Here is a 22,738-nt window from a genome sequence, read left to right on the forward strand (position 1 = left end):
ACTTCTTCTCTTTTCAGACCAGGTCTGATCTCTATCCCATCAGGCTTCCAGCCTCAGGGGAAGTGAATGAGAAGGCTGGAGAGAGGGGCGCTCTCTGAACCGAACTCTGGTCTCCCACGTGTCCCTCTTCCAGTAGCACTTCAGTGATGGATTTGGGCACCCTCTCCACCAGCAGATCCCAACACCCGTATGCCTTCAGAGACAGCCTTTGAGAGTCACGTGACCCAGAAAGTTATTCTCTTGACAACCCATGGGCTGACCCAGTTACTGAGGCTGGGGATCCTTGGATTCCCTTGAATCCCACTGGAAAAAGGTCTGGCTTCCACTTTCAAATCTTAGCTGTACCTCTTCCCTGTCTATGTGAACAGTACCTCCTAATGGCCTCAGTACCTCATCTGTAAAATGGGGGCTTTGGACAAGATGACTTGTCATAAGCTCAGCGAGCTTATGAACATGCACTTATTTAATACCCACTGTATACCAGGAGGCAAAGCGTATCTTATAGAGAGCCAGTCTCAGAGTTAAGAAGACCTTAGTGAAAGTTTTGCCTTTGACAAATACAGGCTGGCTGTCAGTCAATCAATTTCAACCTGGTCAATGTCTCAAGGCATTTCTCATGAACTAAGGCAGTACGGGCAGCATTCTTTATCTAGTTTTCTGATCCCCTCCCAAATGTCCCAAAGCACAGTCCTAGGCACACAAGATACCATACAAATGAACTGATTCCTGCCAGCAAGAAGCTTACATTTTTTGATGGGGGTATTGCATAATAACCTGGGGTATAATAAATATACAAATCAGGAGAGAGTTCTGATCAAAAGCCTATACTTTTTTAAAAAAGCTTTTTATTTTTGAAATATATGCTTACATAGTTTTCAACACTCACCTTTGCAAAACCATGTATTATAGATTTTTTTCCTCCCTTTTCCCTACTCCCTCCATTAAATGAAAGTCTGTATTTCTTCTTCTTCTTCTTCTTCTTCTTCTTCTTCTTCTTCTTCTTCTTCTTCTTCTTCTTCTTCTTCTTCTTCTTCTTCTTCTTCTTCTTCTTCTTCTTCTTCTTCTTCTGCTTCATTATTATCTTCATCATCTTCTTCTTTTTCATCTTCTACTTCTTCATTATCTTCATCTTCTTTTTCATCATCATCATCTTCTTCATTATTATCTTCATCATCTTCTTTTTCATCATCATCATCATCATCTTCATTGTTATCTTCATCATCTTCTTTTTCATCTTCTTCATTATTATCTTCATCATCTTCTTCTTCTTCATCATCATCATCTTCATTATTATCTTCATCATCTTTTTCATCTTCTTCTTCTTCATTATTATCTTCATCATCTTCTTTTTCATCATCATCATCATCATCTTCTTCATTATTATCTTCTTCATCATCTTCTTTTTCATCTTCTTCTTCTTCATTATTATCTTCATCATCTTCTTTTTCATCATCATCATCATCATCTTCTTTTTCTTCTTCATTGTTATCTTCATCATCTTCTTTTTCATCTTCTTCATTATTATCTTCATCATCTTCTTCTTCTTCATCATCATCATCTTCATCATCTTCTTCATTATTATCTTCTTCATCATCTTCTTTTTCATCTTCTTCTTCTTCATTATCTTCATCATCTTCTTTTTCATCATCATCATCTTCTTCATTATTATCTTCATCATCTTCTTCTTCTTCATCATCATCATCTTCATTATTATCTTCATCATCTTTTTCATCTTCTTCTTCTTCTTCATTATTATCTTCATCATCTTCTTTTTCATCATCATCATCATCATCATCTTCTTCATTATTATCTTCTTCATCATCTTCTTTTTCATCTTCTTCTTCATTATTATCTTCATCATCTTCTTTTTCATCATCATCATCATCATCATCATCATCATCATCTTCTTCTTCTTCATTGTTATCTTCATCATCTTCTTTTTCATCTTCTTCATTATTATCTTCATCATCTTCTTTTTCATCATCATCATCATCATCATCATCATCTTCTTCTTCATTATTATCTTCTTCATCATCTTTTTCATCTTCTTCTTCTTCATTATCTTCATCATCTTCTTTTTCATCATCATCATCATCTTCTTCATTATTATCTTCATCATCTTTTTCATCATCATCATCATCATCATCTTCTTCATTATGATCTTCTTCATCATCTTCTTTTTCATCTTCTTCTTCATTATTATCTTCATCATCTTCTTTTTCATCATCATCATCATCATCTTCTTCATTATTATCTTCATCATCTTCTTTTTCATCTTCTTCTTTTCTTCTTCTTTTTTATCTTCTTCTTCTTCTTCATTATTATCTTCATCATCTTCTTTTTCATCATCATCATCATCTTCTTCTTCATTGTTATCTTCATCATCTTCTTTTTCATCTTCTTCTTCATTATTATCTTCATCATCTTCTTTTTCATCATCATCATCATCATCATCTTCTTCTTCATTATCTTCTTCATCATCTTCTTCTTTTTTCATCTTCTTCTTCTTCATTATTATCTTCATCATCTTTTTCATCATCATCATCATCATCATCATCTTCTTCATCATCATCTTCTTCTTCATTGTTATCTTCATCATCTTCTTTTTCATCTTCTTCATTATTATCTTCATCATCTTCTTTTTCATCATCATCATCATCATCTTCTTCATTATTATCTTCATCATCTTCTTTTTCATCATCATCATCTTCATTATTATCTTCATCATCTTTTTCATCTTCTTCTTCTTCATTATTATCTTCATCATCTTCTTTTTCATCATCATCATCATCATCTTCTTCATTATTATCTTCTTCATCATCTTCTTTTTCATCTTCTTCTTCTTCATTATCTTCATCATCTTCTTTTTCATCATCATCATCATCTTCTTCATTATTATCTTCATCATCTTCTTCTTCATCATCATCATCTTCATTATTATCTTCATCATCTTTTTCATCTTCTTCTTCTTCTTCATTATTATCTTCATCATCTTCTTTTTCATCATCATCATCATCATCATCTTCATTATTATCTTCTTCATCATCTTCTTTTTCATCTTCTTCTTCATTATTATCTTCATCATCTTCTTTTTCATCATCATCATCATCATCATCATCATCATCTTCTTCTTCTTCATTGTTATCTTCATCATCTTCTTTTTCATCTTCATTATTATCTTCATTATCTTCTTTTTCATCATCATCATCATCATCATCATCATCTTCTTCATTATTATCTTCTTCATCATCTTCTTTTTCATCTTCTTCTTCTTCATTATCTTCATCATCTTCTTTTTCATCATCATCATCATCTTCATTATTATCTTCATCATCTTCTTTTTCATCATCATCATCATCATCATCTTCTTCATTATGATCTTCTTCATCATCTTCTTTTTCATCTTCTTCATTATTATCTTCATCATCTTCTTTTTAATCATCATCATCATCATCTTCTTCATTATTATCTTCATCATCTTCTTTTTCATCTTCTTCTTTTCTTCTTCTTCTTCATTATTATCTTCATCATCTTCTTTTTCATCTTCTTCTTCATTATTATCTTCATCATCTTCTTTTTCATCATCATCATCATCATCTTCTTCTTCATTATCTTCTTCATCATCTTCTTTTTTCATCTTCTTCTTCATTATTATCTTCATCATCTTTTTCATCATCATCATCATCATCATCATCTTCTTCATCATCATCTTCTTCTTCATTGTTATCTTCATCATCTTCTTTTTCATCTTCTTCATTATTATCTTCATCATCTTCTTTTTCATCATCATCATCATCATCTTCTTCATTATTATCTTCATCATCTTCTTTTTCATCTTCTTCTTTTCTTCTTCTTCTTCTTCTTCTTCTTCTTCTTCTTCTTCTTCTTCTTCTTCTTCTTCTTCTTCTTCTTCTTCTTCTTCTTCTTCTTCTTCTTCTTCTTCTTCTTCTTCTTTCTTCTTTTTTTTTTCTTGCTGAGACAATTGGGGTTAAGTGACTTGCCCAGGGCCACACAGCCAGAAAGTGTTAAGTGTTTGAGGTCAGGTCCTCCTGATTTCAGGGCTGTTACTCTATCCACTGCATCAACTAGCTGCCCCTGACAGTCTATACTTCTTGTAGAAGGTGCTATGTGGACAGTGTGTTCAAGGAAGCTAGAGATACTTAGAAGAAGATTTAAGTAGGGGATGGTGGGAGGCATTTGTGCAAAGTCATGATAGGAGATAGAATATTGTGCTTGAGGATTATCTAGGCATCATTTTGACTAGAATAGTGATCCAGTGATGTAATGCATATCAGGGTTGGTCACATATGACAAAAAAGCTAAGAAAGATAGAAGGGAACCACATTGTGGCCCCTGATCAAAGACACATCATGCATTGGCTGGGCTGGTCCTTGAACCTTGGTTTTCTTGGGAAAGACCTGCTAAGACTTGCTAGGATCTCTTCCATGTTGTGGTTTTGGAGTGGGAGGCTCTCCAGCTGTAAAATCAGAATAACAAATAATATTATATTAATTTAATATTGAAGTGAAATAACATATAATGATAAACAATATTAAATTTTAAAATTTAATTATAGCAATGAAGTACCTGGTTGGGGTGAGAGGTTGATAAGATAATGTGTAAAAGTGTTTTGAGACCTTACTAGACACTGTACACATGATTATTGTGACTGTTCAGCCCTCAACAGGAGGGCTCTGGATGCTGGGAGTAAAGGTCCATAGATGGGACTTGAAGGCTGCTGGGAAAATGAAACATTTACTTCTCTCTAAGAGTTTACATTCTACCAGATGGAAATCATGTGTATTCAGCTAAATCAGTACAAAATAATTCAGTTAATTTTGTGTGTGTGTGTATTTGGGGGGCAATAGAGTGAAAATTAAGTATTGGGGAGATCAGGATGCCCTTTTGAGGCTCTTTCAGCTAGGACCTGCTGTAATCGACCCCCAAGTGACCGTGGGACCAGCCCCCCTCCCCCATCAACCCAGATTATCTCTTGGTAGAGAGCTCTGGGCTCCCTCTCTGAATGAGTGATATCCCTGCAGGCAGGTGAGAGCTATCTGGGGAGTGTGGCCAGGAAAGAGACATTTAAAATTAAAATTTATTCCAGGATCTTGACATTTAATCATCCAACTCCATCTTCTCTTTTGGGGTAAAGAAGGGGGTTGGTGCCCCCTGGTGGTGTCTCTTGCAACTGCTAGGGAAAAGCTCTCCATCACTGTCAATGTCTACACTGTGCTACTCCAGAACAGAGATTGGAAAAATGGAAAAACTCACAGCATGAGGCAAGATCTAGAACTGGAAGGGATGTCTAACTGATCCCCTCTGTTTGCTGAAAAGGAAGCTGAAGTCCAGAGAAGTCTAACGTCTTCTCTAGGGCATCAGCCAGTTCATTTGACTTAAGACCCTGTGCTTTGTCCCCTGCATCATCCAGCTCTCTCGTTACCCAAGTAGCTAGCCCTTCTCTGCCCTCCTTTCAGTTCATTGGAAAGATGGCCATTGAGGCAGCTAGGTGGCACCAGCTGGTGATTACCAGCCCTGAAGGACCTGAGTTCAAATCTGGTTTCAGACACTTAACACTGCCTAGCTGTGTGACTCTGGGCAAGTCACTTAAGCCTATTTGCCTCAGTTTCCTCATTTGTAAAATGAGTTGGAGAAGGAAATGGCAAATCACTCCAATGGTTTTTTTTTTGCCAGGAAAATCCCTAAAAGGAGTCATGAAGAGAAGGACATGATTCAACAACAACAAAAATCTCTCTCTCCACCATCTATCTCTCCATGCTTCTCTCTATATCTGTCTGTTTTGTTTCTCTCCTTTGCTCTTGGCTTTTGCTATTCAAGGTGAGAGTTTGGATGTTCAGATCTCTGTGTCAAGTTCAATTTGATTAAAGCAGGGACTTGAAGCTTCCCGTCTTGAACTAAGATATCACTCTATGAAGTCAAGGATTAGAGCCAGGGAGAATCATTACAATAATTCACATCCTGGATGCAAGTTAAACTTTATAAAGGTCTTTTCTCACAACTATGCTGTGAATTAGATAGTTCAAGTGACATCTCCCCCATTTTCCAGTATAGCTCACTCAGGGCTACATAGCAAATAAATGTCAGAAGTCAGATTTGAATCCTGAATCCTTTTAACCTCAAGTCCCAAACTCTTTTGACTTTTATTATATTTTTATATTTATACATTATATGTTTATTATATTGATTTATTTCATCTAGTATCTATCTCTATTCATATTCATGTTTATCTATTGTTATGATTACAAGATGATAACTCAGGTTGTTTAAACAATTCTCTAGCTCAGAGTTCACACCTTTAGTAGTTTACACCTTTAGACTTCTGAAAAGGAGTTTACACATTTAAAAGAGTTTACACCTTGAAAAGGAGTTTACACATTTAAAAGAGTTTACACCTTTAAAAGGAGTTCTGAAAAGGAGTTTACACATTTAAAAGAGTTTACACCTTTAAAAGGAGTTCTGAAAAGGAGTTTACACATTTAAAAGAGTTTACACCTTTAAAAGGAGTTTACACCTTTAAAAGGAGTTCTGAAAAGGAGTTTACACATTTAAAAGAGTTTACACCTTTAAAAGGAGTTCTGAAAAGGAGTTTACACAACCTTTAAAAGGAGCAAGTTCATTGGTTGAAGTTCTCACAATTCCATTCTCTGTGAGTATAAAAAGAGGCAACATTGAGCCTGGAGAGCTGTCTAGACTGGGACGTTGTTTAGACAGCAGCAGTCTGGATTGGGGAGGACAAGAGCTGGAGGAGATTCAGAGCTAAGATTTCGGAAGAAGAAGAAGAGGCTAACTGGAGGCTCCAGAAACCTCCCAAGAAACCTCCCCACAGAGGAAAAGATTATACAGGGAAGAAACCTCCTCTTAGAGAAGGAGTACAATTGAGAGCCTATCAGAACATTACAATTTTGGTGCCCAACGTGGGGCAAGGACTTCTTCTGAGCCCTTCAGAGGAGCTAGCTTGGACCTTCACAATTTGGTGCCCGAAAAGGGATTTGAATCCTGGACCCTCAGATTCCCCACCCTGCAAGCAGAGCTTGAGGCTGGGAACTGTGAGGCTGAAGCAAAGATCCTGGGAGAAGCAGAGCAGAAAATGGCTTCTTTCCCAAACTTGACTCCATCTGTCCAGGAGGCACTCATTTGCCCCATCTGCAGGAAGGGTTTCACAAACCCAGTGTCCTTTGAGTGTGGCCACACTTTTTGTCAAAGTTGCCTCCTCAAGAGCTGTCAGGAGAACTCTACCCCTCTCTTGTGCACAGAGTGCGGGAGGATCAACCAGCTGAGGGCTTTCCAAGCCAATGCCAGTGTTGGGCTGACGGCTACTGCTGCCCCAAAGCAGAGAGCCCATTGCTTGCAGGACCCTGAAGGACATGGCAAGTGTGAGGTCCATCAGGAAGTCCGGAAGCGGTTGTGTGGGGAACATCGCCGCCCCATCTGTATGGCCTGCTCTCAGTGCCAGGGGCCTGAGGCTCCCATACTCACTGGGATTGATAAGGCGGCAGAGGACTTCAGGAGGAAACTCCCAGAGACTGTGAAAGAATTGTGCAAGCAAAGGGAGAAAGTTGCACGAATGCTGCAGCATGGGAAGGCCTTATTGGAAAAGTTGCAAGAGGAGGCAGAGTTTCAAAAGAAGAATATTATGCACTCATTCCAGAAAACATTTGAGTTCCTGGAGGAGGAGATGGAGGAGTGCATGTCAAACGTGGAAAAGCAGGTCAGGGCCCAGGTGGAAGCCCAGGAGAGGAGAATTGCAGCACTAGTCAACCAGAATCAAGAATTCAGGAAGAGAATCACAGAGTTGGAGGAGGAGTGCATAAAACCTGATCTGGATTTGCTGAGGAATGTGAGAGAAATAGTCAAAAGGAATGAATCTGTGCTTCACCAGGAACCACAAAACTTCTGCCTCAAGAGAATTGTGTGTCCCATCCCTGCAATCATAGAAGCAATTTCCCGGTTCAAAGTGGACATCACTCTGGATCCTAACACGGCTGGCCCGGGTCTCATCGTATCTGAAGATCTGAAGAGTGTGTGTAGAGGAGCAACACAAGGGACAAGCCTCAACCCTAGTGGGGGGTTTGAAGATTTGTTTCTGGTTCTTGCTACTCAGTCCTTCATTTCACAGAGATGTTATTGGGAGGTGCAGGTGCCTGGCCACACTTCCTGGTGCCTTGGTGTTTGTAATATATCATCTGAGCTGGAAAACTTTTTTACACTTATGGCTGTTGATAATGGTAATGGCCACTCTCTTTATGCCATATCCAAGTCCCACCTGCAACAAAAAACTCAGCAGTTGAGATACCTCTGCACCAGTGAGTCGGCCTTCAAAGTTGGAATTTTCTTGGACTTCCATCATGGAGACATATCATTTTATCATGTAAATGAAAAGCATCTTATTTATACATTCCCCACCATTTCCTTGTCAGGACCTTACAAGCCCCTTTTCTATCTTGGAACACAAGGTCTGGTAAATGATTGTTCTCTAACAATCTGCCCCTAATTCAGAATTCTCAAGGAACACTTATCTGCTTATTGGCCAAAAAGACTTCACACACTATATTCTCTAATTCCTGTGGGTTCTCCTACCTGAAAATCCCAGCTTTCTCCAGCTTATTAGCTGGGTAACCACTTTTATCAGCCTCAGTTTCCTCATCTGTTTAAATGGGGACACTCCCCTCCCAGGGCTGTGCTGAGTCTCCAATGAGGTCATGTATGGAAGGGATCTTGTGAACTCCAAAGGACCATATAAGTGTCAGTCAGTAATACTATTATTATTGCAGATTAATAAAGATGAGTCTTTATGTTCATTATTGTCCATTAATAATAATAGCTTTTATAAAGCACTTAATTGTTTGCAAAACACTCTCCATATGTTATCATTTGATGGTTACAACAACCTGGGGAGATAGGGACTATTATTATCCTCATTTTGCAGATGCAGAAACTGAGGCAAATGAAGGTTAGTTTTGGTAGTTTTCCTCAGGTCACATAGCTAGTAAGTGTCTGAGGCAAGGTTTAAACTCAGCTTTTTTTTTTTTTTTTTTTTTTTTTTTTTTTTTAATACTATAATTGTTCTGTACCTGCATGTTGCAGATATTATGTTTCCAAAATGTTACGGCACAAATAAACTTTCATGCAATTAGTGCAATTCATAATAAAATTCCAAGAATTTAAATATCAAAATATAATAAATGTATATCATATATAATACTTAATAAATATAAATATAAAAATATAATAAAATTATCAAATGTAATAAAATAGGGTTTAAAATATATTATTAAATAGAATATATTAAAAGATATATTCCTGACTCCCAAGTCCAGTATTTCAATCATTGTGACATCTGGTTATGATGTTTATACCATTTTGTTTTAGATTATAACCTGATCACTCAATTAATGAGTAATTACATTTGTCATTTTAAAATTTATTATTAAATGTATTATTTAAATAATACCTAGATGCCAGATAAAAAGAGCAAATAACCCATCAATCTCTGCCTTCAAAGAGCTTATATCGCAAACTCAGAGACTCTATAGAACTTAGATTCAGAGTTAAAAGGGACTTTCTGGGTCATTCCAGTCAAGGGATGGATTTTCTCCTACTTAGAGAGGCTGTCCCAAAAATCTTCGTGCAATATTAAGCTATTAAATAGTTAAAAGGGCTCTGAGGCTTTTGAACACCCTGGAATGACTTCTCTCTTATTGGAGATGCTGTCTAAAGAGTGTTGGAGTCAGAGCATCCCAGACCAAACCCAGTCTCTGCCAGTCACAGCGCAGGGGCCCAGGGACAAGTCACTCCATCCTCAGCTTCAGTTTCCTGATTTGTAAAATGAGGATGACCTTTAAGGGCTCCTTATCCTGAGCCTCTGGGGCCAGTTCTCTTCCTGCTTTTCTTTTTAGCGTCTGGGATGATAAATCTTCAATAGCCCCGAGGCAGGAGTGGGCTCAACCTTGTAATCTTCAAATCTGTTAGAAGAAAAACTTGTTTGGAGGAGGTGGAAACTCCCAGCTGAGCAATTAAAGGGAAGGTGGTTCCGGGGAGGGGGCAGGGGGAATGGGGGAGGAGCCTGTAGGGGCTCAGATGGGGAGGGACAATCCCAGCCCCTCTCAGCCTTTGGGAAGCTGGTGATGGAAAGAGATGGGTCCAGATTTCACACAGATAAGGGGTAGAATGGCTGAGAAGACCTTGTAGGATTTAGAGTTGGAAGGATCTTAGAAATCATTTAGCCCACCCCTCTGATTTGATAGATAAGAAACTGAGGTCAGGAGAAGGGAAATGACTTGTCTCTCCGGTGGGATAGGGAGAGTAGCCTGGACCTGCACAGAGTCCATTTGCTCCGGGGGGGGGGGGGGGGCGGGGGAGGAGGAGGGAATGTGTCTGGGCAGAGCCCTGGGCCAACTACTATGGTGTGCCTGGCATCTCCTCTCAGCTCCCAAAGCCGGAGCATGACATCTGGATTTTCTGCCCTCTCTCTCCCAGAGGAGGCAGGAGTGAGGGCATGGGGGTAGGGAGGAGCTGTCCAGGGTGGAACCCAAGCCCTGAGCTAGAGCGGCAGCCAGGGTTCCTCCTGGGCCTGGGTATCCAGACCTGCCACCAAGCTGCCTCCGAGATGCATCCTGGGAGCCTCCTGGCAACTGTGGCGTGGGAGGTACGAGGGGGGGACATGGGACCCGCTCTCCCCCTTCTCATCCTCATGATGAAGAGCAGGAACTTCTTCTCTTTTCAGACCAGGTCTGATCTCTATCCCATCAGGCTTCCAGCCTCAGGGGAAGTGAATGAGAAGGCTGGAGAGAGGGGCGCTCTCTGAACCGAACTCTGGTCTCCCACGTGTCCCTCTTCCAGTAGCACTTCAGTGATGGATTTGGGCACCCTCTCCACCAGCAGATCCCAACACCCGTATGCCTTCAGAGACAGCCTTTGAGAGTCACGTGACCCAGAAAGTTATTCTCTTGACAACCCATGGGCTGACCCAGTTACTGAGGCTGGGGATCCTTGGATTCCCTTGAATCCCACTGGAAAAAGGTCTGGCTTCCACTTTCAAATCTTAGCTGTACCTCTTCCCTGTCTATGTGAACAGTACCTCCTAATGGCCTCAGTACCTCATCTGTAAAATGGGGGCTTTGGACAAGATGACTTGTCATAAGCTCAGCGAGCTTATGAACATGCACTTATTTAATACCCACTGTATACCAGGAGGCAAAGCGTATCTTATAGAGAGCCAGTCTCAGAGTTAAGAAGACCTTAGTGAAAGTTTTGCCTTTGACAAATACAGGCTGGCTGTCAGTCAATCAATTTCAACCTGGTCAATGTCTCAAGGCATTTCTCATGAACTAAGGCAGTACGGGCAGCATTCTTTATCTAGTTTTCTGATCCCCTCCCCAATGTCCCAAAGCACAGTCCTAGGCACACAAGATACCATACAAATGAACTGATTCCTGCCAGCAAGAAGCTTACATTTTTTGATGGGGGTATTGCATAATAACCTGGGGTATAATAAATATACAAATCAGGAGAGAGTTCTGATCAAAAGCCTATACTATTTTTAAAAAGCTTTTTATTTTTGAAATATATGCTTACATAGTTTTCAACACTCACCTTTGCAAAACCATGTATTATAGATTTTTTTCCTCCCTTTTCCCTACTCCCTCCATTAAATGAAAGTCTGTATTTCTTCTTCTTCTTCTTCTTCTTCTTCTTCTTCTTCTTCTTCTTCTTCTTCTTCTTCTTCTTCTTCTTCTTCTTCTTCTTCTTCTTCTTCTTCTTCTTCTTCTTCTTCTTCTTCTTCTTCTTCTTCTTCTTCTTCTTCTTCTTCTTCTTCTGCTTCATTATTATCTTCATCATCTTCTTCTTTTTCATCTTCTACTTCTTCATTATCTTCATCTTCTTTTTCATCATCATCATCTTCTTCATTATTATCTTCATCATCTTCTTTTTCATCATCATCATCATCATCTTCATTGTTATCTTCATCATCTTCTTTTTCATCTTCTTCATTATTATCTTCATCATCTTCTTCTTCTTCATCATCATCATCTTCATTATTATCTTCATCATCTTTTTCATCTTCTTCTTCTTCATTATTATCTTCATCATCTTCTTTTTCATCATCATCATCATCATCTTCTTCATTATTATCTTCTTCATCATCTTCTTTTTCATCTTCTTCTTCTTCATTATTATCTTCATCATCTTCTTTTTCATCATCATCATCATCATCTTCTTTTTCTTCTTCATTGTTATCTTCATCATCTTCTTTTTCATCTTCTTCATTATTATCTTCATCATCTTCTTCTTCTTCATCATCATCATCTTCATCATCTTCTTCATTATTATCTTCTTCATCATCTTCTTTTTCATCTTCTTCTTCTTCATTATCATCATCATCTTCTTTTTCATCATCATCATCATCTTCTTCATTATTATCTTCATCATCTTCCTCTTCATCATCATCATCTTCATTATTATCTTCATCATCTTTTTTATCTTCTTCTTCTTCATTATTATCTTCATCATCTTCTTTTTCATCATCATCATCATCATCATCTTCTTCATTATTATCTTCTTCATCATCTTCTTTTTCATCTTCTTCTTCATTATTATCTTCATCATCTTCTTTTTCATCATCATCATCATCATCATCATCATCATCATCTTCTTCTTCTTCATTGTTATCTTCATCATCTTCTTTTTCATCTTCTTCATTATTATCTTCATCATCTTCTTCTTCTTCTTCATTATTATCTTCATCATCTTCTTTTTCATCATCATCATCATCATCATCTTCTTCATTATTATCTTCTTCATCATCTTCTTTTTCATCTTCTTCTTCATTATTATCTTCATCATCTTCTTTTTCATCATCATCATCATCATCATCATCATCATCATCTTCTTCTTCTTCATTGTTATCTTCATCATCTTCTTTTTCATCTTCTTCATTATTATCTTCATCATCTTCTTTTTCATCATCATCATCATCATCATCATCATCATCTTCTTCATTATTATCTTCTTCATCATCTTCTTTTTCATCTTCTTCTTCTTCATTATCTTCATCATCTTCTTTTTCATCATCATCATCATCTTCTTCATTATTATCTTCATCATCTTTTTCATCATCATCATCATCATCATCTTCTTCATTATGATCTTCTTCATCATCTTCTTTTTCATCTTCTTCTTCATTATTATCTTCATCATCTTATTTTTCATCATCATCATCATCATCATCATCATCATCATCTTCTTCTTCATTATCTTCTTCATCATCTTCTTTTTTCATCTTCTTCATTATTATCTTCATCATCTTCTTTTCCATCATCATCATCATCATCATCATCATCATCATCTTCTTCTTCTTCTTCATTGTTATCTTCATCATCTTCTTTTTCATCTTCTTCTTCATTATTATCTTCATCATCTTCTTTTTCATCATCATCATCATCTTCTTCTTCATTATTATCTTCTTCATCATCTTCTTTTTCATCTTCTTCATTATCTTCATCATCTTTTTCATCATCATCATCTTCATTATTATCTTCATCATCTTTTTCATCTTCTTCTTCTTCATTATTATCTTCATCATCTTCTTTTTCATCATCATCATCATCTTCTTCTTCTTCATATTATCTTCCTCATCATCTTCTTTTTTCATCTTCTTCTTCATTATTATCTTCATCATCTTATTTTTCATCATCATCATCATCATCTTCTTCTTCTTCATTATTATCTTCTTCATCATCTTCTTTTTTCATCTTCTTCATGATTATCTTCATCATCTTCTTTTCCATCATCATCATCATCATCATCATCTTCTTCTTCTTCATTGTTATCTTCATCATCTTCTTTTTCATCTTCTTCTTCATTATTATCTTCATCATCTTCTTTTTCATCATCATCATCTTCTTCATTATTATCTTCTTCATCATCTTCTTTTTCATCTTCTTCATTATCTTCATCATCTTTTTCATCATCATCATCTTCATTATTATCTTCATCATCTTTTTCATCTTCTTCTTCATTATTATCTTCATCATCTTCTTTTTCATCATCATCATCATCTTCTTCTTCACATTATCTTCTTCATCATCTTCTTTTTTCATCTTCTTCTTCATTATTATCTTCATCATCTTATTTTTCATCATCATCATCATCATCATCATCATCATCATCATCATCTTCTTCTTCATTATTATCTTCTTCATCATCTTCTTTTTTCATCTTCTTCATGATTATCTTCATCATCTTCTTTTCCATCATCATCATCATCATCATCATCATCTTCTTCTTCTTCTTCATTGTTATCTTCATCATCTTCTTTTTCATCTTCTTCTTCATTATTATCTTCATCATCTTCTTTTTCATCATCATCATCATCTTCTTCTTCATTATTATCTTCTTCATCATCTTCTTTTTCATCTTCTTCATTATCTTCATCATCTTTTTCATCATCATCATCTTCATTATTATCTTCATCATCTTTTTCATCTTCTTCTTCTTCATTATTATCTTCATCATCTTCTTTTTCATCATCATCATCATCTTCTTCTTCTTCATATTATCTTCCTCATCATCTTCTTTTTTCATCTTCTTCTTCATTATTATCTTCATCATCTTATTTTTCATCATCATCATCATCATCTTCTTCTTCTTCATTATTATCTTCTTCATCATCTTCTTTTTTCATCTTCTTCATGATTATCTTCATCATCTTCTTTTCCATCATCATCATCATCATCATCATCTTCTTCTTCTTCATTGTTATCTTCATCATCTTCTTTTTCATCTTCTTCTTCATTATTATCTTCATCATCTTCTTTTTCATCATCATCATCTTCTTCATTATTATCTTCTTCATCATCTTCTTTTTCATCTTCTTCATTATCTTCATCATCTTTTTCATCATCATCATCTTCATTATTATCTTCATCATCTTTTTCATCTTCTTCTTCATTATTATCTTCATCATCTTCTTTTTCATCATCATCATCATCTTCTTCTTCACATTATCTTCTTCATCATCTTCTTTTTTCATCTTCTTCTTCATTATTATCTTCATCATCTTATTTTTCATCATCATCATCATCATCATCATCATCATCATCATCATCTTCTTCTTCATTATTATCTTCTTCATCATCTTCTTTTTTCATCTTCTTCATGATTATCTTCATCATCTTCTTTTCCATCATCATCATCATCATCATCATCATCTTCTTCTTCTTCTTCATTGTTATCTTCATCATCTTCTTTTTCATCTTCTTCTTCATTATTATCTTCATCATCTTCTTTTTCATCATCATCATCATCTTCTTCTTCATTATTATCTTCTTCATCATCTTCTTTTTCATCTTCTTCATTATCTTCATCATCTTTTTCATCATCATCATCTTCATTATTATCTTCATCATCTTTTTCATCTTCTTCTTCTTCATTATTATCTTCATCATCTTATTTTTCATCATCATCATCATCATCATCATCATCATCTTCTTCTTCTTCATTATTATCTTCTTCATCATCTTCTTTTTTCATCTTCTTCATTATTATCTTCATCATCTTCTTTTCCATCATCATCATCATCATCATCATCTTCTTCTTCTTCTTCATTGTTATCTTCATCATCTTCTTTTTCATCTTCTTCTTCATTATTATCTTCATCATCTTCTTTTTCATCATCATCATCATCTTCTTCATTATTATCTTCTTCATCATCTTCTTTTTCATCTTCTTCATTATCTTCATCATCTTTTTCATCATCATCATCTTCATTATTATCTTCATCATCTTTTTCATCTTCTTCTTCATTATTATCTTCATCATCTTCTTTTTCATCATCATCATCATCTTCTTCTTCTTCTTCATATTATCTTCTTCATCATCTTCTTTTTTCATCTTCTTCTTCATTATTATCTTCATCATCTTATTTTTCATCATCATCATCATCATCATCATCTTCTTCTTCATTATTATCTTCTTCATCATCTTCTTTTTTCATCTTCTTCATTATTATCTTCATCATCATCATCATCATCATCATCTTCTTCTTCTTCTTCATTGTTATCTTCATCATCTTCTTTTTCATCTTCTTCTTCATTATTATCTTCATCATCTTCTTTTTCATCATCATCATCATCTTCTTCTTCATTGTTATCTTCATCATCTTCTTTTTCATCTTCTTCATTATCTTCATCATCTTTTTCATCATCATCACCTTCATTATTATCTTCATCATCTTTTTCATCTTCTTCTTCTTCATTATTATCTTCATCATCTTATTTTTCATCATCATCATCATCATCATCATCATCATCTTCTTCTTCATTATTATCTTCTTCATCATCTTCTTTTTTCATCTTCTTCATTATTATCTTCATCATCTTCTTTTCCATCATCATCATCATCATCATCTTCTTCTTCTTCTTCTTCATTGTTATCTTCATCATCTTCTTTTTCATCTTCTTCTTCATTATTATCTTCATCATCTTCTTTTTCATCATCATCATCATCTTCTTCTTCATTATTATCTTCTTCATCATCTTCTTTTTCATCTTCTTCATTATCTTCATCATCTTTTTCATCATCATCATCTTCATTATTATCTTCATCATCTTTTTCATCTTCTTCTTCATTATTATCTTCATCATCTTCTTTTTCATCATCATCATCATCTTCTTCTTCTTCTTCATATTATCTTCTTCATCATCTTCTTTTTTCATCTTCTTCTTCATTATTATCTTCATCATCTTATTTTTCATCATCATCATCATCATCATCATCTTCTTCTTCATTATTATCTTCTTCATCATCTTCTTTTTTCATCTTCTTCATTATTATCTTCATCATCTTCTTTTCCATCATCATCATCATCATCATCATCATCATCATCATCATCTTCTTCTTCTTCTTCTTCATTGTTATCTTCATCATCTTCTTTTTCATCTTCTTCTTCATTATTATCTTCATCATCTTCTTTTTCATCTTCTTCATTATCTTCATCATCTTTTTCATCATCATCATCTTCATTATTATCTTCATCATCTTTTTCATCTTCTTCTTCTTCATTATTATCTTCATCATATTCTTTTTCATCATCATCATCATCATCTTCTTCTTCATATTATCTTCTTCATCATCTTCTTTTTTCATCTTCTTCTTCATTATTATCTTCATCATCATCATCATCTTCTTCTTCTTCTTCTTCTTCATTATTATCTTCTTCATCATCTTCTTTTTTCATCTTCTTCTTCTTCTTCATTATTATCTTCATCATCTTCTTTTCCATCATCATCATCATCATCATCTTCTTCTTCTTCTTCATTGTTATCTTCATCATCTTCTTTTTCATCTTCTTCTTCATTATTATCTTCATCATCTTTTTCATCATCATCATCATCTTCTTCTTCATTGTTATCTTCATCATCTTCTTTTTCATCTTCTTCATTATTATCTTCATCATCTTCTTTTTCATCATCATCATCATCATCTTCTTCATTATTATCTTCTTCATCATCTTCATTATTATCTTCATCATCTTCTTTTTCATCATCATCATCATCATCTTCTTCTTCATTATTATCTTCATCATCTTCTTTTTCATCTTTTTCATCTTCTTCTTTTCTTCTTCTTCTTTCTTTTTTTTCTTTTTTCTTTTTTTTTTCTTGGTGAGGCAATTGGGGTTAAGTGACTTGCCCAGGGCCACACAGCCAGAAAGTGTTAAGTGTTTGAGTTCAGGTCCTCCGGATTTCAGGGCTGTTACTCTATCCACTGCATCAACTAGCTGCCCCTGAAAGTCTATACTTCTTGTAGAAGGTGCTATATGGACAGTGTGTTCAAGGAAGCTAGAGATACTTAGAAGAAGATTTAAGTAGGGGATGGTGGGAGGCATTTGTGCAAAGTCATGATAGGAGATAGAATATTGTGCTTGAGGATTATCTAGGCATCATTTTGAGTGATCCAGTGATGTAATGCATATCAGGGTTGGTCACATATGACAAAAAAGCTAAGAAAGATAGAAGGGAACCACATTGTGGTCCCTGATCAAAGACACATCATGCATTGACTGGGCTGGTCCTTGAACCTTGGTTTTCTTGGGAAAGATCTGCTAAGACTTGCTAGGATCTCTTCCATGTTGTGGTTTTGGAGTGGGAGGCTCTCCAGCTGTAAAATCAGAATAACAAATAATATTATATTAATTTAATATTGAAGTAAAATAACATATAATGATAAACAATATTAAATTTTAAAATTTAATTATAGCAATGAAGTACCTGGTTGGGGTGAGAGGTTGATAAGATAATGTGTAAAAGTGTTTTGAGACCTTACTAGACACTGTACACATGATTATTGTGACTGTTCAGCTCTCAACAGGAGGGCTCTGGATGCTGGGAGTAAAGGTCCATACATGGGACTTGAAGGCTGCTGGGAAAATGAAACATTTACTTCTCTCTAAGAGTTTACATTCTACCAGATGGAAATTATGTGTATTCAGCTAAATCAGTACAAAATAATTCAGTTAATTTTGTGTGTGTGCATTTGGGGGGGCAATAGAGTGAAAATTAACTATTGGGGAGATCAGGATGCCCTTTTGAAGCTCTTTCAGCTAGGACCTTCTGTAATCGACCCCCAAGTGACCGTGGGACCAGCCCCCCTCCCCCGTCAACCCAGATTATCTCTTGGTAGAGAGCTCTGGGCTCCCTCTCTGAATGAGTGATATCCCTGCAGGCAGGTGAGAGCTATCTGGGGAGTGTGGCCAGGAAAGAGACATTTAAAATTAAATATTATTCCAGGATCTTGACATTTAATCATCCAACTCCATCTTCTCTTTTGGGGTAAAGAAGGGGGTTGGTGCCCCCTGGTGGTGTCTCTTGCAACTGCTAGGGAAAAGCTCTCCATCATTGTCAATGTCTACACTGTGCTACTCCAGAACAGAGATTGGAAAAATGGAAAAACTCACAGCATGAGGCAAGATCTAGAACTGGAAGGGATGTCTAACTGATCCCCTCTGTTTGCTGAAAAGGAAGCTGAAGTCCAGAGAAGTCTAACGTCTTCTCTAGGGCATCAGCCAGTTCATTTGACTTAAGACCCTGTGCTTTGTCCCCTGCATCATCCAGCTCTCTCGTTACCCAAGTAGCTAGCCCTTCTCTGCCCTCCTTTCAGTTCATTGGAAAGATGGCCATTGAGGCAGCTAGGTGGCACCAGCTGGTGATTACCAGCCCTGAAGGACCTGAGTTCAAATCTGGTTTCAGACACTTAACACTGCCTAGCTGTGTGACCCTGGGCAAGTCACTTAACCCAATTGGTTTGGTGAAAGGAAGAAAGAAAGAAAGAAAGAAAGAAAGAAAGAAAGAAAGAAAGAAAGAAAGAAAGAAAGAAAGAAAGAAAGAAAGAAAGAAAGAAAGAAAGAAAGAAAGAAAGAAAGAAAGAAAGAGAAAGAAAGAGAGAGAGAAAGAAAGAAAGAAAGAAAGAAAGAAAGAAAGAAAGAGAGAGAGAGAAAGAAAGAAAGAAAGAAAGAAAGAAAGAAAGAAAGAAAGAAAGAAAGAAAAAAGAAAGAAAGAAAGAAAGAAAGAAAGAAAGAAAGAAAGAAAGAAAGAAAGAAAGAAAGAAAGAGAGGAAGGAAGGAAAGAAGGAAGGAAGGAAGGAAGTGAGGAAGAAAGGAAGAAGAAAAATGGCCATTTCAGGAAGGCAGATTTTGGCTTAGCTTAATATAAGGGGCAGATTTCCAATTCATAGCCCATCTAAAGATAGAGTTGGGATATTTGAGGTGGCCCTAAATCCCTCAAGTGAGTCCCTTCTACAGTCATCCCATTTCTAATTATTCATGCCAACTTTTTAGAGTAGACATTGCTGATGCTATTATGGAGGCTTATAGAGTTGAAGGGACATGTCTAGTGTCACAAAATGATGAAATATCAAAACAGTCTTCAGTGATATTCAGAGAGGCATGAAATCCAGGAGTTGGGAGGTGAGAGTCCCATCACCTTCTGCAGTTGGATGTTCTCATTTCAGAAGGATGTTGCATTTGTTCTCCCCCATCCTTCCCCATCCCCTCCTCTCTTTTCCTCATCCCTTTCTGCCCTTCCTCTTTCTCCTCATCTCTGCCTCGTTTCTCTTTCTTCCTTCAACTCTCAGTTAAAGTCCTCTCTTCTCCATAGTCTTTCTTTCTGTTCTTTAGTGTGAGTGTCTCCTGTCTGTCGCCTATCTCCAGTTTACCTTGTTCATATCTTGTTGTATGTAGTTGTCCACATGCTGTCTCTCCCCTTAGATTTTAGAGCAGAGACTGTTTTTGGCTTTTTATTGCAACCTCAGCATTTAGGACAGTGCCCGGCACATAGTATGTGTTTGTTGCCCTATAGATTAAGCTGGAACAAACCCAGAGGAGGATTGCCTCAATATTAAGGATGTCAAATTCTTTCCACGTGAGAACAAGTGGAAAGAATTGGGTATCTGTAGCCTTGAAAGGGAAAGATCCTGGGGAACAGGGAGGAGGTAGAGCAATGTTAGATGTCTTCCAGAATCTGAAGCTCTGTCACTTGAAAGAGGAATCTGGGCAGTCATCCTGGGCTTCAGAGGGAAGAGCCAAGAACAAGAGGTGAAAGTTGTAAAGAGGAAGGCTGCCCACTAAGCAGAGTTATCCCAAAGAGAAATGGATTGCCTGGGATGTCACGGGTCACCCTTGCTGGAGGTTTTAAGCAGAGGCTGGAGAACTGGTGGAAGGTGTTAAAAGAGTTTCTGGTTAATATAAAAAAAACAAAAAACTCAGTGGGACCACTAGAGGGTCTCAGAGATCCCTTCCAGCTGGCATTCTGGGCTTCTAAGAGTCCATTGTCTCCTGATTGCAAAGTCCATGTTCTTTCTACCCTATCATGCAGCTCATTATCTTATGCGGGTTACTGGCTTCATCAGTCAATTCATATACTATCACCTGGTAGAGAACAAGGAACAAGGCACTTCCTTCTCTTCTCTTTCCCTCTCTCCTTCCTTCCCTTTTTCCCTTCTCTCCCTCCTTCCCTTCTTTCTTTCTTTCCTTCCTTCCTTCCTTCCTTCCTTCCTTCCTTCCTTCCTTCCTTCCTTCCTTCCTTCCTTCCTTCCTTCCTTCCTTCCTTCCTTCCTTCCTCCTTTCCATTGTTATTGGGTTTATAAATTCTCTTATTCTTTAATTCAACAAATACATGCAAATTTTTAAAGAATGAATTGTTATTAACATAATTTGTATTTATATCATCTTTATTTCTACTATATCACTTTTCTTCACCTTTTTTTCATGAATCAAGTCATTAGAGAAGAAAAAAAATTCAACATATAAATCAACATATAACAAATGTGACATTATATATCATCTTCCACACCCATAAGCCCTCACTTCGACAAAGAAGGGCAGGAGGAAGCACCTTCTTATCTCTCTTCTTTGAGACCAAGCTTGGTCATTGTAATTTTACATGACATTCTGATTGTTTGATTGTTTGTTTTTTGTTTTGTTTTGTTTTGTTTTTGCTCATATTGTTGTGGTCATTCATTTGTTGTTTCCCTGATTTTGCTTCCTTCTATCTGTATCACATGAGTCTTACCACGTGTCTCTGTATTCCTCAGCATCATCATTTCTGATGACAAGGTGGTGTTCATATTATCTAGTTTGTTTAGTCTTTCCTCAACAGATGCCAGAAACAGATTTTAAAAGTTTCATTTCAAGTAACATTGTACAAAGTGGAAAGAGTTCTGGATTTGTGGCTAATGGGTCTGAGTTTAAGTTCTAAATTTATTGATTTTTAATGCTTTTTCCTAATGTTTAGATGCCTTCAAACAGTATCCATTTGCTAATATTCAATAAAGTACCTCCCACCCCTATTCCAACCACCACAGGGAACCTTCCTTTATAGCTAAAAATAATACTTAAGTAAAACTAAATAACTACAGGCAGCTAGGTGGCGCTGCTGTGGATAGTGTGCTGGGCCTGGAGTCAGGACATTTATTAGCTGTGTGGCCTGAGACAGGTCACTTCACTCTGCCTCAGTTTCCTTATTTCTCAAATTAGTTGGAGAAGGAAATGGCAAACCCCTGCCAAGAAAACTGCAAATAGCTTCATGAAGAATCAGACAGAATTGAAACAACATGACTACTAACATGTCATGGGAATAATACTTTATACCCATTATCCTTCACTTCTGTTATCTCCTTCATTAAAGTGTGAACTCCTCAGAGCAGGAACCATCTTTTGCTTTTCTTTGTATCCCCGTGTTAAGCACATTGTCTGGCCCATAGTAGGTGCTTAGTAGTTACAGTACTGACTGTACTGGCAAGTTCCACATGGCTCTATAAGTTTGGAAAGGCACATCACCTTCAAGGAGATGATTTCCACTCTCCCAGGAGCTCCCAAAGGCTTCTTAGCTCTTTACAGAAGGATTCCGATATGCATTACTCAAGGGAGTACCCATCCTTCAAGTACTGAAATGTCAGTGATGGGACTTATCATCAAGGACCTGGAAGGACCCTCAGCAGCCATCTTGTCTAACCCATGCCCAAAAAAGAATGCCCTTTGCACAAACCCAACAGCCTTTGCTTGATGACCTCTAGTTAGGGACAACCATAATTTGACAGGAACATTTATAATCTAAGAAGTATCCAAAGGAATAGCCAGGATGGTGAAGGATCTTGAGATATTAATAGTAATGTTAGAATACATAATTCTTAGAATACTTAATTCTTAATTGATTTTATATAGTAT

At 36.5% G+C, this 22,738-nt stretch overlaps 2 protein-coding genes across 2 annotated transcripts in view; both read left to right on the plus strand.

Annotated features, from left to right (window-relative positions):
- Nucleotides 1-22,738, plus strand: part of MEGF6 (multiple EGF like domains 6) — a 376,924-nt gene that overhangs the window by 111,120 nt on the left and 243,066 nt on the right.
- LOC141559999 (E3 ubiquitin-protein ligase TRIM11-like) lies at nucleotides 6,992-9,032 on the plus strand. Its single transcript, XM_074297641.1, has one exon. It carries the CDS (start codon nucleotides 7,109-7,111, stop codon nucleotides 8,510-8,512), a length of 1,404 nt encoding a protein of 467 aa, XP_074153742.1. The 5' UTR covers nucleotides 6,992-7,108; the 3' UTR covers nucleotides 8,513-9,032.

Source organism: Sminthopsis crassicaudata, chromosome 3, assembly GCF_048593235.1.
Source record: "Sminthopsis crassicaudata isolate SCR6 chromosome 3, ASM4859323v1, whole genome shotgun sequence".
In the NCBI taxonomy this organism is placed as follows: Eukaryota; Metazoa; Chordata; class Mammalia; order Dasyuromorphia; family Dasyuridae; genus Sminthopsis; species Sminthopsis crassicaudata.